General features: G+C 39.6%; 1 protein-coding gene across 4 annotated transcripts in view; it reads right to left on the bottom strand.

Annotated features, from left to right (window-relative positions):
* ephb2b (eph receptor B2b) overlaps positions 1–19,777 on the bottom strand; it is a 111,803-nt gene that overhangs the window by 1,998 nt on the left and 90,028 nt on the right. The window contains exons 6-15 of one of the 4 annotated variants that reach the window (XM_075461700.1): positions 15,430–15,554; positions 14,153–14,315; positions 12,687–12,795; positions 11,340–11,407; positions 9,650–9,772; positions 9,241–9,488; positions 3,523–3,738; positions 2,952–3,101; positions 988–1,181; positions 25–180 (exon numbers count right to left, since the gene is read on the bottom strand). In XM_075461700.1, coding sequence (XP_075317815.1) covers positions 25–180; positions 988–1,181; positions 2,952–3,101; positions 3,523–3,738; positions 9,241–9,488; positions 9,650–9,772; positions 11,340–11,407; positions 12,687–12,795; positions 14,153–14,315; positions 15,430–15,554 — 1,552 coding nt within the window. The remainder of the gene's footprint in view (positions 1–24; positions 181–987; positions 1,182–2,951; positions 3,102–3,522; positions 3,739–9,240; positions 9,489–9,649; positions 9,773–11,339; positions 11,408–12,686; positions 12,796–14,152; positions 14,316–15,429; positions 15,555–19,777) is intronic. The other 3 variants (XM_075461702.1, XM_075461701.1, XM_075461703.1) reach the window with 3 other exon arrangements.

Raw genomic sequence — 19,777 nt, 5'->3', positions numbered from 1 at the left:
GTACAAAAAATCATCAGCACTCACTCCATGGTCATCTGAGACACCACATCAAATGTAGAAAAGTCAGAGTTGGCAAAGTTGTCTTTGTACTGGCCCATTTTGATGGCATCCAGCCACTCATCCACAGTGCTGAAGGTGGAGAAGTCTGGAATGCTGCGGTCCAAGAGAGGGAGATGAACACTGGGGGTGGACACAAACAGGAGCTATTAAGTACAACAATACAGAATGGCAGGTCTAACATTATAATGCAGACCACCTGCATATGATTTTGAAAATGACTTATTATATTTCATTTTCAAAACACTACATGGAAGTTCGAGGATCCCACAGGCTTAATCCATGAACCAATATTTTCCAAACTGATTCCTCATAAAGGGTATTTTCCAAATGAAGTGATAGGCTTCAGGGAGCCAATGTATCCACTCAGTGTCTGTGGAAAATCTGGCCCATGTTCCTGCACTCCACCACAAATGAAAGTACAGACAGGGATAATGAAAATCAGCAAACCCTGGCTCTTAGGGGGAAACTAACACCCAAAGCAAAAATGCTTGAAAATGTTTTGTTTTGAAAACTGCACAACTCCTTCAACCCAGGATTTGCCTGAAGCATTCGTGGGAAGGATCGGATCTATCAAACCAAAAGGCTTTAATTTACATAACCGCTTGGCGCCAGGAGAAACAAGAGACAGTGTGTTTGGCAAATGTGAAATGTGCCATGGATGACAGTGTAGCAGAGCGTGAATTTCCTGTTAGAAATGAAAGCTTTTATATTGACAGAATTTCAGTGGCACTGTATGATTTAAGATGTTATTCACATCAGTGTGAGATGATGCTAAAATAAAGGCCTGTCTTGTGGGATGTCTATGGTGAGGAGATATGTGCATGCCACACAGAAAGTGAAGAATGCAGTACAGACAATAAAAAAAGGCACAGCCCGATAAGGAAAACACCAGTAAGACGATGCATTGGACACACATGTATCACTCACCCTGAAGATAAAGGGGTCATGGCCTTCAACGTGTTGGGATTGCGAATCATCTTGTCAAGGTTGTTAACTATTTGGCTGAACTTGGGCCGGTTGTTGCGGTCCTTCTGCCAGCAGTCCAACATGAGCTGGTGCAGCGCGCTGGGACAGTCCATGGGTGGAGGTAGCCGATAGTCTTGCTCTATGGCATTGATGACCTGCGGGGGGAGACACAGATCTCTAAAGGTTGCTATAAGGCTCTACAGAGAGGATATCGATTGATAGAGAGGAGAGAGTGAACAGTCCAGTTTTGGAGGAAGTACTGGTATCCTTTCCTTTGGTAAAATATCTAAGCGTAAAATACTAAATTAATGGAATTACAAGTCATGCATGTAATGTTATTTCAAGGGAGGTTGTTTTTTTAAGTGGGTTTGTGTGGAGTACTTATGAGTTGTCAGTGTCTTACCTGCAGTAGATGGCAGTTTGAGCACTCTCTGTTTGGAGAATCAATGAGGTATTCTAATGGGGAAGCTATGCTAATAGCTATTGAGCACAGAGCTACAGAAGAGCACATTTCTAGCTATCTAAAACAAACTTAAAAAAAAGATTTGCAGGACAGGAAAATAATATATTGTGGATAATTACGCTGATACTTTTGTATCAGACACTGAAAGGGACTGTGTCCAGGTGATAAAATCTACATTGGGACACGGTGTTGCAACACGACTGTGTGACATGGGCCTTGGACTGTGTTGCACTACAGAAGCTCTGCATTTTAAAAAAAATGCAGTGACAAAATAAATAACTGCCTACTGCAGGTAGGACACTGACTACATACACGTACTTCACACAAACCTGCTTTGACAGTAAAATGTAAAAAACTACTACCCCTTTGTCAAAATGGTCCATAAAATATATTACTATAAATTACATCTACAGATTGTCAATAACAATAGTATTTTAATATTTAGCAGTTCAAAATTGAGCAAAATTTTACTTTTGAGATTTTGCATTACATTTATTTCAAATTAAACTTTTAAAGTTTAAAGGTGAAGCATCTCTGAAGTGAAACTGCTTTTATGTGAGATCACAAATCCTCGGGTTTAAAATTCAACAGTTGAGTGTTTGGTTTTTTTAATCAATCTTTTTATCTAAAATATGTGGTATTTTAAAGAAAATGTTCAATTGTTTACAACCTACTGACATGTAAATACAGTGGAGGTAAAATGACTTGAGAAATACCAGTCAGGTCAATGAGAACATAAACCTTGTTCCACTGACCTGCACTCTGCCAGAAGTGACATTATCTCTGGCCTGTGCAGTGTATTTAACGCGCTCTACGTAAAGTTAGCTCACAGATATGTCTGACACTTGCACACAGAGGTGGTGCACGGTTAACAGAGAGGAAAAAAATCGGAGGACACTTGTGAGGAGAACGCACAATCCCCTGCTCATTATCAGGGTCATTAAAGGAGCTCCATTCAGACCCAGATTAATCTAATTCACGAGACCTCCAAAAGAGCACCCCGATGGAGCAGAAACACTATCTGGGGCTGTTAATATGATAACCGTTAAGGTCCTCAGTCCCTCTCAGCACATTAGTGTTCTCACTTTCAATTTGAAACTATTTTCATTATCTCGCTCCCCATAATTTGCTCTCTCCTCCACTACCCAGAGGGAGATAGAAAATGGAGGCTCCAGTCAAGAGCAGAAATTGTCCAGTGAGCTCTGCTGTGCATTTCAAATGATCTGATTATTTTTCTGTGGTGAGTGTGGGGGAATTTTTATATAAAACCCATGTGTTTAGCTAAGGGAAACGGATACAAATGACAAAATGTATCTCTGAGGAATCTGAGGCTGTAATGAAACTCAGAAAGCCAAAAGTGTATGAGTGCAGTGAAGCCTTGTGTTAAAATGTTATTGGGGGCACCCAGACTTAAGAATTAACAGCACCCATGGAAACAAAGATAAGTGTGTTAAATACATACATCTTGATTGGTCATGTCCCAATAAGGTCTCTCTCCGTAGGACATGACTTCCCACATGACAATCCCATAGCTCCACACATCACTAGCAGAGGTGAACTTCCTGTACTGGATAGCTTCGGGAGCAGTCCATCGGATAGGGATCTTCCCTCCCTGTGAACACAAAGGGCACAACCTAAGCGTGGGAGGCAAGACCGAAATCTGACCGTCACAGTGTCCTGGCTCTGGAGAGAGGCACTGTTCACAGTAACAATACTGATGGTAATCCAAACTGGGGTGCGGATATAATAAAACCCATGGGACGAAAGTGTGGTACGTGAAATACTGTAGAAGAAGGAAGAGGAGAACAGGTGAGGGATGATGTTTGTCCTGATAGGGGTAGCAGAGAGGGAGTGCAACGGTTTGTCTGTGCATCAATGGTTGATTTCTCCATAGAAATAACCCACAAAAAGACATGACCGGATAATTTGGATTCTAGGGAAGTTCTCATTTACACAACAATTATTTAAGGAAGACTTGATTTCCCCATCTTTCGTGAAAGTGTCTGTAAAGGTAAAATCTAAACATTACATACCAGAGCACTAGTGTAAGTTGGGTCTGATGTATCATCCTCAAGGAAGCGTGAGAGGCCAAAGTCTGACACTTTGCACACAAGGTTGCTGTTGACCAGGATGTTTCGGGCAGCAAGGTCACGATGCACATAATTCATGTCGGCGAGGTACTTCATGCCTGAAGCGATGCCCCGTAGCATACCAACAAGCTGGATCACAGTGAACTGGCCATCATTTTGCTGTAAAACAGATGCATTGTGTTATATACTGCATGAAGTGGTTCATAAAGAGGAGAGGCCCCGTGATATTTGGGGTCATCTGACAATATAGAAGCAGAGTGAGGCCATCAGGTTATATCTCCAATTTAAAATTCTAAATTCACAAAAAGGCACAAATACCCAACAAACTTAAACGTCCTCTAATGAAAATGCATCTCAGCTCTTCAAAATAACATATTTAGATATTCTTTTTCAATAAAAAAATCCCTTGAAGTCTCATAATACCTTAGATGTAACTTTACACCTTTGCCTCATTTAACATGTACAGATCAATATGCTAATCAGGCCTGCCTATCTCCACTGCTCGCTTGAATGCATTTGCACACACTAGGTTTGACAATGTTTCCAAAAAGCAAATAATGTGTTCCGAATATTTCATAAACCAGCTCTGACAAGTCCCAAAAAGCATTTGATGGAATTCGCTCCTTAGGTTGAATTGTTCATTTTTGAGGCAGTCGTTGGTACATAGAAGTTCAAAGGTTGAGCTGAGTGCTTATTTCACTCATGATATGCATTTTAGCATGTAATAAAAACACCATATGGACATGTTAACAAGGTCAAAGGATTGATTTTCACCGGAGGCAGCCTTTAACTACCAAACTGCCCGCCATATGTTGGTTTTTTTTAGATTGTACTTTTTTTTTTCTTTAGTAATGACCATGCAATACCTTGACATGACCTTCTTATCAAACTTTTTTAAAATATGTCCTTGTTAGTGTACTACAGTAATATTAAGATGCAAAAAAGACTGTAGGTGAGAGGAATATCTACAGCCATTTAAATCAATTAAATTTACTGCAAATTATGATAGGATTTTTCTTTTGAAATTATTTTTTTTAGATCTCATACGTGTAATTATATGAACAAATATATGAAAATTCACTCTTTCTTAAAGCAATACTATGTAACATTTCTAAATAACAGCTTGAAAAAAATTGTGCGGCTAGAATGAGTTTTAATATTATGATTGGCCTGTCTCCGATGCCCTTCGGGGGTCTGAGTTGGAAAAACTTCGCTATGTAACTTTGCTGGACCGGCCCGGTAGCTGAGCGGAAGTACTTCCACTTGCTTTCTGGCACACCTACCGCAAAAACAAATAGACCCCTCTCACGCTCCCAGGTACATTTGATTACTCTTACCTTCTCGATCGACATAGCTTGCACCTGCTGACTCCTCGCCGGTTCGTCAACAAATGTGAAAGCGAAAGGGTGTTGTATTTACGACAGTGTAACCGTACATTACCTCCAAGCCTGTAGGGGGAGCTCCATAATGGGCTTTTTGAGAAGTTACATTGTATTGCTTTAAGTCAAATTAATGTATAAAAGTTTTATTTGGACATACAATATCTACACAAAACCCAACCTGTATACGATTAACAGAAAAAAGTTACTTTAAACTATTAGTTTCCATGAAGTGACCCTGCAGGATACCCACATTATGGCCTCAGCAAGACTAAGCGGGGCCTGGCTGTCGGTTTACAGCTGTTACCCTGCCTGGCTCGGTGATGGCTTTACCCCATGCACAGAAAGTGTCTGGAGCAGAGGTGCAGCTGTGCCTCCAACTGTGCACACCTGCACTCTCCCCACCACCCACCACGATGCCAGTAAAACACAAGATTCCAGAGAATGGAGCATGGGAGTATGAGGTAGAGTGCAGACGGACAGAAAGGTTAAGAGAAGAAACTGAGCAGGGAATGCCCAGAGCAGAGCCAGATTCCTCTAACCTATTTCTCTTTCAAAAGCTTTGCTGCTCATTACACGAGTAAATGCCTCTCCTCACGTCAAGCAGCTCCTCCTTTTGTATCACAGCAATTAACCAGAATGCATTATTCATCAAACCTTTGTTACAAAAACACAATGCCACCTAATCTGAGTGTTATGTTTGCATATATTTTCATTTGAAAGATATCTCCTATGTCTTTTGGTTCAGGTAGCTGGAGGATATAACTATAAACACTGTGAGGAGAGATCTAATGTAAATTATGTGAAAATGTTCCACAGCAAAGTCTGATGTTCATTTTCTGTTTTTTTTTCTGAGCTTGTGGTGAGAGCCAAGTATGATCCAGGCTCTGATATTTCTATTCCTGCCCTACCGACCCGTCTGGCTTTTTTACAGCAGGCAGCTCAGTACTTACTGCAGTGACCATCATAAACAACCAACCACCAATCGCCCTGAAAAACACAAATCCTGTTCAAAGGCTTTGACACTGTCAGCAACTGTTGTCAAACTGTCACTGGTAGGTGTTACAAAGGTTCCCTGCTGTTTTGAGCACAATGTGCTGTCAAAGCTGTTTAGCAAACAACTACATCCAACTGCACACAAACAGCCTTCACCACAAGATCAAATTCTCAAAAGAGCTGATGCTTTGCGTCTCAGAGGTCGGAGGCAGAATGCAAATATAGGCTCTGAACCCAGCCTGAGCAGTGTGCTGACAGGATCTCAGATGTCAGCTTCAAGAGGATGTTTTTGATGTAGTTTTGGAAGAGGGAGCTTTCACTGACAACCAGGGAGGGTATTAAACTGGTGGGAAGTAATTAAAGGCAGACACTGTTTTCAAGAAGCTTAGTGACACGGGCAATACAGTCAAGATTGTTTTGATTCTGTTTATGAAATTAAATTGTTCCTAATTATGCATCTAGTTTAATGCATGTGCCACACTTCCAAAAACTATGCAATGCTACTATAGGGGTAGAACAAAACATGCCTCTAGCTTTCAGACTGCATGAAATCATTCAGTAGACAATGATTGCAGTAAATGGAACCAGTCACTCAGGTCAATGCTAAGCTAAAATTTGTCAACAGTGGAAGAAGTCCTCAAACACTACAGTAAAAATAAAGGGCACCTTAGAGGAGCAGAGTCCCTCAGACTTAAAGGTGGGCAGAGGTTCAGCGATGTACAAAAAACTGCATCTACAAATTGGGGAGCTATTTCAGAATAATGTTCCTCAATTTAAAATTGTGAAGACTTTGAATCTTATGATGGTATTATGTGTTGTAGATTATGGAATATCTACATCTCAAGGCATTGTTCTGTCATGGAAATCACTGCATAGGCTCAGGAACACTTTCAGAAATCATTGTCTGTGAACACAATTCACTCTGCCATCCATGTAGGTTAGAGCTCTATTATGCAAAGAAGAAGCCATACATGAACATGATCCAGATATGTTGCTGATGGGCCAAAGTTAATTTAAAACGGACAGGTGACATCTTTTTCAGGGATTTCCTTTTATCTTTCTGAACCACGTGCTGCATCTGTTTAATCGGTTAGTGTACTACAATATGATCCGGATGGACAAAGATGAAAATACTCTTTTAGATCTCATACAAGCAATTAACATCAAATATGACAAATTAATTTTGTCATTAATTTTTTTGTCATAAGGCATGTTCATGTTGCCCATAATATGCTTAGTTTTACTTCTAAATAAATACACTAGGGTACTGGATAGATTGAGTAGGATATTACTTTTCATTGGCCTAAAAATCTTGGAACACAGGAACAGACAAAACCAAAATCCTTGAAAAAAGATTTTAGTTCACATGTTCACATATTGGCAAAAAAAAAATGATTGCATACTGGACACAAGACTGCAGACGCTGACTATCCCTGTAACAAATCGCACACACTCAGCAAAAGCAGGCATTATGTACCTTTTCCCCAAGTTTTGTTACTACATGAGAGGAAACGGTTGGAATTAATGGTACTCTTACAGCACTTACTGTACTCCTCCATACTTAATGTGTGTCAAATTAAATAGAGAGCTCCTTTTTTATCATTAAAGTGGGTATATCTATATCTTTTGTAAAAGATATACAACCCCGGTTTCCATTAATGAGGGACCATTTTTGCTCATTCTAAAAAGGCAAAGCCAGCGATTACACTTACATTACATTACAAAGTACACAGAAAAAAGTTTTATTTCATGTCATCCCAAGACAGATGGAGACAGGTTGCCTTACATATCATCTCATAGACAGTTTCATTTTTAAACATCTGACATCTCATTTTGAGTCTTGCAAAGTATCTGAATTTTTTATGTTGGTTATAAATGGGGGACAGTCCTCTGTAATATCCATTGCTAGTAAGATTATAAAAAACTAAAAATGTAACGAACTCGTGAGCACTGTATATTCTTTTGTCTAGTACTGGGGGAATAAGGTTTATTTCTATTAACACCCATGCACAAAACAGTCTAATTAACAGTAAGAGGAAGAGTGACTACAAAGCAAAAACAAAAGAAATGTCAACAAGCAAACACAATCCTGCCATCCTACCAGAGGAGTCGCTTTATCATGTAATGTACTCCAAAGAGTACATAAAATTAATAGGGGAGTAAAAACAAATGTCAGTTTAAAAGGTAAACGGTTACTCTGTGTCCAACACCTGAGATAGTTATGATAAACCGGAACTAAGGAGAGAATCTGTGAATGATATTTAGTTGAACTGAATGTAAAAACCATGTAAAATCGTAAAGTGGGTGTTTAAATGTTTAAATGTAAGAGCATGTGTGAGCATGTTTATACACCAAAAGGATGAATCGTTGTTCGTCAAGCTTCTAAATAACAAAAGTTTCTTAATACTTTTCATCATTTTTTATTTCAAATTTGAATTTTCAATCACGCATTAGAAATATATTCTTTATAAATCACAAAAGATCAAATTTTAAGGTTTAAGTAAATCTTCAACGGTTCCAATTGATGCGTTTTAATATTTTGGAGGAGCAAATTTTAAACCAACATTGTCCATTACTGGTGGTAATTTTGCTACGGTATATTTTTTTTAACGTTAAAACTGTCAGTTGTCATTACAACAGTAAATAAAGAAATCTCGGTAAATCGTTGGATAGTTATATTCTGTTTATGTTTATGTTTATGCATTTGGCAGACGCTTTTATCCAAAGCGACTTACAGGTAGGCAGGTAGGGTAAGGGGGTCTTGCCTAAGGACCCCTCCTGGAGGTAGTACCTTTCATACAGGGGATTTTTATGCTATTTTTTATAGCAGGACTGATTTCCTCTTGTCAGGTTTTGACAGACAGTTAGCAAGTGGCTCTGCAGTGTCTAGTGAAGCAGACAGTGTTAGACGGAGCCATCATAAACTCATTATGCCGAGATCATCATATCAATTTTTAGGCTTGTCAAAGTAAAAAGTCTTAATGGGGACCTCCAAGCTTCAAAGCAGCTCGTCTTGTCAGTTTGTGAAGCAAACATTTCTGTTAGCACAAACAACAGCATAGAGCTTTCTGACATCACACGTTGCTGGTATGATACATCTGAGAGTTTCTTATCATCATCATACAACTGTTGGTAGTAAAGAAAATTCTGATTTGGAATGTCGTGATTAAGTAGAAGTATATCTTGATGGATAAAATTTATACAACAAAAAATTTAAATGTGTAAGAAACAATAGCAAATTAGATCAAAACTGTAATACTGCAATATAGAAAAAAAAGTTACTCACTCTGAGGAAGGTGTCAAGAGATCCATTCTCCATGAACTCAGTGATGATCATAACAGGACTGCTCTTGGTGACCACGCCTTCCAGATGAATAACGTTAGGATGGTCAAACTGGCCCATGATGCTGGCCTCACTCAGGAAGTCCCGCCTTTGCTTTTCTGTGTAGCCAGACTTCAGGGTCTTTATGGCCACAAACATCTCCCTTTTACCTGGGAGCTTTAGGTTGCCACTGCAGACTTCCCCAAACTCTCCTATAGAAAGGTTGCAAAAGGTTGAGAAAAAAGCCACTCTATTACACTCAGAGTGACATGTGCAACTAAAAGTAAGTGGCTTTCATGCATCTACTTCTATTTATAAATCAGCTCTCCACATGCTGTATTCCATCCACGTTTTAGTCATATTTTTCCATTACCTGCACCAATGACCTGTTCAATCTTCACACAGGATATATCAATCTCCTTGGCAAACTCCCTCACAGCCTCGTTGGGGTCCTCATATGTGAATGGATCAATGTAGATCTTCATTCCTGGAGTCACTTGTAAGACAGGAGACAGTAACTATAATATTTGATTCTTGTGGTCATGCTTAAAATCCTATGGGCCTGACAGCCAAATGCAGCCAGGCACATTAGCAACCCAGTTACCTTGCATTCCAACATTCCTGTGAAATTATGGGATATTTTCGTATTACAGTCAAGTAATCAAGGTTGGGAGATGGAGCAGGATGTGTAATTGCAAATGGTAGTTACAACAAGTACCTCATGGATACTGTGTATGCCTTTTCAGCCAGCAAGGACATGTCAGCTGATATATATATATATCATCTCCATTGAGCCAGAGTGCCATTAACACTCAGGAGAGGAACCTGGGTCCTATATCAGCATTGCCCAGCTACACTCCTGGAAATAAATTGGCTGTCCTAAGCCCCGATGCCAGGTAAATTGGCTTAAGTTGGCCTTTAAGTGTTCAGGGACTTAAGTGTCCTGAGTTTTAAATCCGATTATTCTGCTCATACCTCCATATCAGACCTGAAGCTATTTGAATGGATACTGAACTCACGCCTGGGTTGCTGCAGTGCTAGAAGAGCATGCACACTGCCTCAAAACCTGGCACAATATGCTGAGAAAACATGCTGCCGAGTCGAACAGATGGAAAGGATCTTACCAGGCAAAACCCCCCATTACTAAACCCTACAATCTCTTCTCAAGCTCAAGCACTGTTCAACAGACCACCTTCGTGTAATGGCACCAAAAACAGGGGCAGAAGCCTGAACTGCGACTGGTGTGACGACAGGATACACACAAGACACATTGGCTTTAGATAATAGCTGTGAAATACCCAAAGCCCTTTACTGGCATACTTTTCACTGAAGCACAACCCAGACTTCTTTGCACAGATTTCTTGGATTCCACAGATTTTCTCTTTTTTTCTAAAGGATGAAACAGGGTGGTAATTACACACTCAAATAAACAAATAAAAATGGGGTCATAAACTTAAGATGGAAATAGTTCTTTGCTTTTCCAAATTAGGCAGGAGAAAGACAGATTAGCTGTAATATGTTAGACGAAGCCAAGCTGAAATTACTTCTCAGCTCTTTCTCATCGATTTATCTCTGTGCTTTGAAACTGCACTGTATGAGGAGGGAAAATCATAGAGTAATTCCATCCATTCACTAAATCTTTAGAAAATGTTAACAATGGAAAATGACTCATGTGCATTTGCATCCTAATGGTCTTCACGCAAGTTAAGACTGACCTATTTCCGGCACAATGGATTTAGTTAACTATGAAATGTGATGCGCAGAACACACACTTGAACACTGGTTTTGATGTGGTTAAATCCAGGCTCTGAGTGAGCAGAATCAAACAATGGGCAAGATTAGTCGGAAGTGGGGGCCGGGAAATTGAAGTGGCGCTGTGCAGGGCTGTAGCCAAGGACAGCAGCAAGCAAGGTGGTAGCCATGGAGACAGGTGTGTGAGGCAACAGAGTGCTGAAGGATTGCCATGGGGAAGACTATGTGACATCGTAGTCATAGAGACAGATGTGTATAATACTGAGAGAAACCAAGGGTGAACATGAACAGAGTAATGGTGGTTTACTCACTGTGGCCGCTAGTGTAGTGCTGCAGTTTGTCTGTGTATTCTGAATCAGCCCTGTCAAAGCCACGCCTCCTGGGGAAAAGACAAAGAACTCAAGCTCTGGTTCAAACAGAGGGAGCAGGGAGGGGGGAGACATGAATCGAAAACCCCCAGGTCTACCTACGCCGAAGATACATGAGCTAAGGCAAGACTTAAAATGCTGGGTTTAGTTTTGTTGCTGCATCAAAAAAGGCCTTCCATCATGCAGTCATACAGCAAAAACATACATTTATCTTTCTTTCAAGAGCATGCCAGTTTGGTATCTGTAAATGTTTGAAATATTGGATTTATTACACCAATTGTTCTTTTTTTCTCCAACTCCAAGCGAGCATTTCTGTACAGAATTAGATAGAAAGTTTTCATCATAAACTGTGGAGGTAAACTCATAAGTACTGGACTGTGTCTCTGAGGTTCCTTGAGAGGAGATTTGTTGTGATTTGGTGCTATATAAATAAGACTGAATTGAAATTGAATTATAAGTACAGTACATAAGAGGATCAACTTTTGGCCGGGTGTGATCAATTCACCCTAACTGCAGCTTCTTTGTAAGAGTCAGTATAAAATTCAGTCTTTTCCACTGATTCAGTTTTTAGAAACACAGAAGCCCCAGGCTGCATGTTAGCTTACACTTTAAACTTAAACAGATTGGAAATCACGAAAAGAAAGTATTATCTGAATTTGAGGAATTGCAGATATATGAGTAACCATTTTTATATATATAATTTGCCGTTTCACAATCTGTTCTTCTTACCTAAGCCTCTTATCAAACTCAAACCTTCTGTTTTTTTCTTAAACTCTACCGTATAGGTACAGCCTACTGTCTGTCATTATGCTACAATAATCCAAGATGGTGATATAGTGTACACGCCTGGGGGAAATCTGCAGCAATAATAGAGGTATGCTCAGGAATTCATCTTCTACATTTTTCTGTGACTTAAAATACTGCACAGGTGCAGACCCACAATTTTATTATGAGTAGTTGAAGTGGGAACTGAAATCTTAACCTTGGATTATAAACTTTTGATACCCATTGAGCAGGAGCTTTCATATTTAAAGAAGGTAACTTTATAACATATTTATCTTTGATCCTGAAAGACTGGAATTCCCTAAGAAATGAATATATCTGAACCAAAATCTTTTTTTTATCTCTTTTTACCTGTTTTTACTATTCAGATTTATGAAACAAACAGACCAAATGTAAACTTGGCAAATGATAAGGCAGCATCTCAAAAGAATAGTGCTCAATTTACTAGCTAGTTCTGCTGTTATATTGGCAAAGGTTTTCTTAAAAACTGGGACAGGACTGACTCACCGATTACAGACGATGATGATAACAACCACAGCTATAAGGAAGACCAACCCTGCAGCTGCCGAGCCTATGATGAGAGGTAGTTTCTCTTGAATACTTGTGTTGTATTCCTCTGTAAAAGAAAAGATGTAAAGATAAACATAATGCCATGCACACTCATACACACACAGTCACGCAGAGTCACAAGCTGAAACATATGGGGAAGCATCTGAGACACTGCATATGGAGGGAGCAATGGGTGACAGACAAACATACGGCTGGGTGTAGCTATGAGCATCTTTGGCATCTTGACTGGCTGCACAGACCATTTCACAAACTGCACTGAATGTTATCAGATGCTGCAGATACGGACAAATCATCTGGCAGAAAGCGTGTGAAGTGAGAGAGAGAGCATGTCTGGGTGAGGCCCAAATTGATCCGACAGCCAAGAATGAGAAAGCAGCTACTGAATGGGCACATTGAGACAGATTCTGCTTCTGAACAACACCAAATGACACGCAAATGCCTAATTTCAGCAAGATATACTGCTGAGCTTGGATAAGTTTTATCTTCTCAGCAAAAATACTGCATCCAGTGTAACAAATGGCACTTATCAAATGGCTTATGTCACAATACATTGTACAGTAAGTGTTGGTAGTTATAACCAAACATGTTTAATGTTCATTATTTATAAAGAATTAAATCTTGCTGTATTTTCAGTTAAATGAGGGGTTTAGAACATTTTCAAAGCATTTCTTTTCACATTTTACACAGGACTTCATCATCACTTTGTGTTTAACCTTTTTACTTTTAAATATGAATTGTTGTCTTCTTGCAGCTTAAAACATCTTATTGTGAAAAACAGCTTGCTTCATGTATCCCTCTTTACACAATAATTTATAGCTATAAGTCAGTTTGTTCCATTTTCCATGCTGAGATCTGTGCGTGTGGCAGCATCACGGATGCTTATGCGTGAGTTCAGGCTAATGATCGCCCAGGGCACAACAGGATGATAAAAATTAGATGTTCAGGAGGGAAAACCCAGGCAAAGCTCTTACATTAACCTGTATGACTGATGTTTACTGAATGCTCCATCCTTTCAAAGTTGTTTTACAGAAGACATCCATACATTTTACATTTTGACATTATCTTTTACTCAATGGCTTCTAATGGTCTTTGGCAAGCAATGGTTCTTTGAATCAGAAGCATTTACACATAAAAGAAATAATGTAGAAAGCTGAATTTAGATTATTTAATTTTTGAATGAAAATAATATATGGGATCATTGCTAATACTGGAAAAAACATGACAGTAAAAGTATGATTTCAAGCCATACTTGTCTGGGTTTTGAGAACTGTTTACCACACATGCCTCCTTCTCATTCCTGCAGCTGTCTGAATCCATACTGCACTATATGATGTGTTGAAAAGCTATGCATGAAAGGTGATAAGAAGTCTGCGTGCTCTGGTGAACATCGGCCGAATTCTCACCCTCCGTCATGGTCTGGAAGTACAGCTTGCCACTGTAGCGGCCAAACCCAGCTACAGTGCGGGCCCGGACCTGGAACACATAGATGCTTCCTGACTTGAGGCCACGGATGACCACTGTGTTGGTCTGGCTCCTGATGGTAGTGGAGTTATACTCTGACTGGTCCTGGGAGCATAAAGACAACATGTTGAATTTGGGCAGGTCAGAAATTACAGTGCAATTGCAAAGGGTAAAAATTATGAAATGCCACATGAATAAATTACATGTTATCTTAAATTGTGACTCAAGAGGCAAAAAATATTACATAATACATAATACTTCAACAAGTTTAAGCTGAAACATAACAGAAAAAATCTGTCTCAGACATCCCCATATTGTTTTTTTTTTACAGACATTTAAAGTAAACTCCACAGAACTAATATGAATAATGTTTGATAGAATAGACTGAAAAAGGCAAAGACCCAGCAGCTGCTTTTAAGGAGGCAGATTTGGTGGCAGTTTCAGGTCAGGTGGCTTCTCTGAGCCATGCCCTCTGATGATCAGAGCTGAATTTCATTGTCATATCTCTCCTCTCCAGAATGCTGACAGGTTTGAGAGCAGACACCAAGACTGTTTTAGCTGCTTCCTTCAATACATTTCTCAGCTCACAGTTCAGAGCCACAGCAGGGGCCAGGACAATTGTTTTGACAGCTTTCTCCAGCAGTGTCAGAAAAGGGAATTATACTCAAAAATGAAACCACTCAACATGAAGACAAATGTGTATTTATGCCTCTGCAAAAAGATACAAGTGCTTGTTTTATAACATCTGTGGCTATGACTATATGAGTTTAAGTGATCGATGTGCTTGAATCAACACACAAATGCAACTCTAAAACGTCTTGTGAGAAAGTATGCTGATTTGGAGAAGCTTGCCCCTTTTAAACTATTTTTACATCAGTCAGTGTACCATTGTTTCAACCACAAGTCTCAGCGCATCGATCCCCGGTGGCCCTACTGCAGGGCTGATTGTGGTTTCCTTTCCCAGTGAATGACCATGATTGTAATTGGAGGAGAATGAGCAGAGGTTCTAAACGATATTCAGAAGCTACATGCCTTCAACGATCTGCTGCTATACGAGCGTGAGAAGATTCTGAATTTAAATGTGAATCAAGAAAAGTCCTTTTTCTTTTTTAATTTAGCCTGATGGAAAAGAGAATGAAATAAATAGCTTCCTGATTTATTCTTAGAAACTTAAGAAAGAATATGTCCATGTCCCTGCATGATTGTGCACACATTGTACCTTTTCATAATACTGTAGTTCATAGTCCAGGATGACTCCATTCGGCTGGTCTGGCTGGGACCAGGAGAGGGTGATGCTGTCCACAGTACGACTGACCTGGTGCATTATAGATACAGTGGATGGAGCTGTGAAGAGACAAAAGCAGAGCGTGTCAACTATGAAGCAAATCAATGACCATCAATTTTACAGGATCTTTGATCTCGTGGTTTAACACTGGGTTCTGCAAAGGTACAAGGTCATAACATCTATAGTATATAATATTCCGTAGACTCCTGTTCATCAGGGGATCAGAGGATCATGGCTAAACACGCACTGCGGCCTGGCAAGTCACAACACTGGTTAAACCATGTGAGCAACCTCATGGGACTTCCCAACATCAACTGTTACTTTGATGAGATTCATTTACACTTGTCACACTGCTGATAACAGACCACCCTCTGCAAATAAATCATTTTAGAATCAACAGAATACCATGTAATACATGGATGAAAGCACATTTCATCACCTCATCATAAATCATAAGAGATGCAACGTAACATCCTTTTTGTGTCACATTTTAGTCCTCTGCATCCAAGTTTTATCAAGCATCCATTTATTTTGACAAGAGAATAATGAACATGGACTGATGAGTGATGAGTTTCTATTGACTGTGATGAGTTTAAAATTAAGTTGATACTTAAAGCATGATGTAATGTGAAGTAGATATTGCATATACATATCCTGAATCTCATTTATCATCATCAAACAGAAGCCTGTAAATGTCTTAACAGGACCTGTGATTGTTGTGGACAGTTAGGACTTCTAATGGCTTATTGTACAGTACTGTGCAAAACTTTTGAGCTACTCCTCATTTCTATTTACAGTATATTGCCAGGAAAACAGGGAATATGAGCTGCAAGGACATACTGAAAGATGTGAACATGTAAACATGTATGCTAATAGAAGGCATAAGGCAAAATCAACTGTAGGGCCAGATACATCTATCAGGTTCTGTGTTAGATCTTTGTTGGATTTTTTTCATTTTTTGTGTGAAGGACATCACTTGTTCTGCCACTTCTTTTGTCCTCTAGTCCTATTTTTTTTAAGAACACACTGCAAAATATATGCCACATTTTTGGTTAAAGGGGAACTGTGGTATTTTCAACATTAAGCCTCTTTTCTGAGTCGTCTGCAATGTTTTAGAACCCCCCTCACCGCTTTTTTGATGTTTACTGCTGTCTCTGGTATTTGCCTAATTTTGATTCTTCTCAACCTGCTTCAGAATGGCAAGTCATGCGCATGTCTAGAAAGGTCCGTAAAAGCACAATAAACGTCCGTTTTCAAAATAATCAACTCACCGGAGTGGTTACTGGTGTGCACTGGTAATCCATATCAAATTTCGTGGCGAAAAGTTGCTTCTGACGTGTTTTATTTGACATTTTGTACTGGATGTTCGTTGATATTACTCCGCCACCGCTAAGAAAATAGTGCGAGCATGAACGAGCTGCCAAATAAAACACGACAGAAGCAACTTTTTGCAACGAAATTTGATATGGATTACCAGTGCACACCAGTAACCACTCCGGTGAGTTGATTATTTTGAAAACGGACGTTTATTGTGCTTTTACGGACCTTTCTAGACATGCACCGTACTTGCCATTCTGAAGCAGGTTGAGAAGAATCAAAATTAGGCAAATACCAGAGACAGCAGTAAACATCAAAAAAGCAGTGAGGGGGGTTCTAAAACATTGCAGACGACTCAGAAAAGAGGCTTAATGTTGAAAATACCGCAGTTCCCCTTTAATGGCTCTTCAGGAGTCACCATTTTGTTGCAAAGATAGTATTCTATGCCTGTCAAACAGCTTAAGAAATATGAAGAAATGAAGTGTCTTAACAAAAGGCTGCAAGTAATGGGCCAAGTGCCAAAAGTTACCATGAAAAACTGGTTATTTGTTAAGCTGTTAATTATGTGCAGACATAAAACGGGTTTATCCCTTACCTTATTTGTTTTTTTTTATGCCTGAATAATTAAGTGTTAAAGGACAAGACCGTTTTTTTGACATTGGGCCTTTGATTTCACATTATAACATGATGTTCTACTCACCCCAGCTTGTTGTTGGTAATTTGGAGCTGTTCCGAAGATATTCGAGAGGCGTCTGGCTGCTCTCTTGAGATATTCGGCCATGAAACGGTTTCCTATGGGCAACGTTATACAGGCACAAACTATGCTGTTTATAATTTATTAATTACTGTACACTAGCACTGATAACGTGGAGGTGCGTCGCTTACTTAAAAAAATCCGGGTTACTGTAATTTTGAATTTTTGTCGTAAAGTGGGTGTTACTGACGTCATCGTCGTGCTACTACCACAGACAGCCCACAGACCTGCTGCCTATTTATTCATTCGGCTAAAATTCAAAATTACAGTAACCCGGATTTTTTTAAGTAAGCGACGCACCTCCACGTAATCAGTGCTAGTGTACAGTAATTAATAAATTATAAACAGCATAGTTTGTGCCTGTATAACGTTGGCCATAGGAAACCGTTTCATGGCCGAATATCTCAAGAGAGCAGCCAGACGCCTCTCGAGTATCTTCGGAACAGCTCCAAATTACCAACAACAAGCAGGGGTGAGTAGAACATCATGTTATAATGTGAAATCAAGGGCCCAATGTCAAAAAAACGGTCTTGTCCTTTAATGCAAGATAATTGCGTAACATTTTGCAACAACTTCGGGGAAGAAGAAAATGTTTCATTGCCATTACGTCACATTACTTAAAATAGTTTTACTTTCATTCCCTTTTTTTTCAAGAATCCAGCAAATATAAAAAACCTCCAGAGGCAACATTATTTTTCAACATTTTCAAACCAAAAACAAGACTCAGTAGTAATCTAGGTGACACGTCACAACATGTGTGGTCTACTATAGTCTCACATAGCCAAGTGACCTTAAATATTGTTGGGTCAGAGAGGGGTGTGATCACCTCAAGTCGTTGAGCAACCATTATGATTAGTTCAGGGTGCTGTAGGTCAGCGTAAACCTAAGAGAAGCTGGGGATAAAAAGCTCTGTCTGGGAAGCTTGGCAAGGCCTGAAGGCCTCAACGTCTGAGCCTCTGTGTGTGTGAAAGGGTAGGGTGGGTTGAGGTGTCAGAGAAGGAGGGGTGCTGGGCAAGATTTATGTACACCAAACCCCACGCTCATCCATTTCAGGCCCGTGCTACACACACAAACACACAGCCCTCAGCCAGCAACACAGTGGCTCCCCTGAGCCCCAGCAATAAAGTCAGAAGTCTCTCCCTCGGCACGCGTTCTCTGTGGAAAATCCATTGACTGGAAAACTACAACTGCCCCGCCTCTATGATCTAAGACTCTGAGGTTGCATGTGTGTGGTTTTACATATTATATGTAAATTATTTATCTCCAATCTATGTCACAAACTGGTTATATTTAAGTATCAGGTAGCCAGATTTTGCAATCCTTGTGGTGAGGCAGAGAAAAAAAAAACTGTACTTTAAGTGAATACAGTTACTTAGAAATAATGATAAAATGTTTATTTTATTCCTTACTCATACCTTAACTAGCAAAGCCTTACCAAAACAAAAGCCTCCGGTTGATGGAACAAATTATATCTCACATAAACCGTGGCAGCCAAAGGAGTGAGGATGTTATTATCTGCTGCTGCTGGAAGATAAAAAATTGGGGTTGTGCATTTCATCCTAGCAAAGCCCTCTCACCGTGATGGCCAATGTCTGTACATCATGCTCCTATCCTGGAACCAGAGGTACTGAAGTGTATACAGTATCCAGCAGGTGGGACCAAGTCATTATTTTGCAAGTCCCGAGTCAAGTCACAAGTCAAGACTGACAAGTCCTAGTCAAGTGCAAGTTCTCAACACTAAGTTTCAAGTCACAACCAAGTCATCACAAGCTCTTCATCAAATAGTTTTTTTTTAATGAATCATGAAATATTAAGTATATTACCATTTATCACCAACTAACATGTAAAAAGCTGATGTTTTGTTACTAATTTAATTGCCAACAACTTATACAAATCATGCCTAAAAAGTTACTAAGGAGCGGTATCAAGTAATTCCAAGTCAATAGGCTGAAGTCAAAGTAAAGTCGCGAGTCATTTCAGTGAAAGTCAAAAGTTGAGTTACAAGTCTTTTATCATTTTGTCAAGTCAAGTCTGAAGTCATTAAATTCATGACTCGAGTCTAAGTCATTTGACTCGAGTCCCGACCCCTGGTATCCAGTCAGGACACCAGCTTTAGGAATCTCCTCCATTTCAAAGCACTTACCAGTTTGTTTGCAGTCACAAGACGACAGCCTAATAAGGCAACAGTTACTCCGAAGGAAACTCACGAGT

The sequence above is a fragment of the Odontesthes bonariensis genome, chromosome 3 (assembly GCF_027942865.1).
Source record: "Odontesthes bonariensis isolate fOdoBon6 chromosome 3, fOdoBon6.hap1, whole genome shotgun sequence".
NCBI lineage: Eukaryota > Metazoa > Chordata > Actinopteri > Atheriniformes > Atherinopsidae > Odontesthes > Odontesthes bonariensis.
Note: the sequence above shows the minus strand (reverse complement) of the source record. Positions and strands in the feature narration are given on the sequence as shown.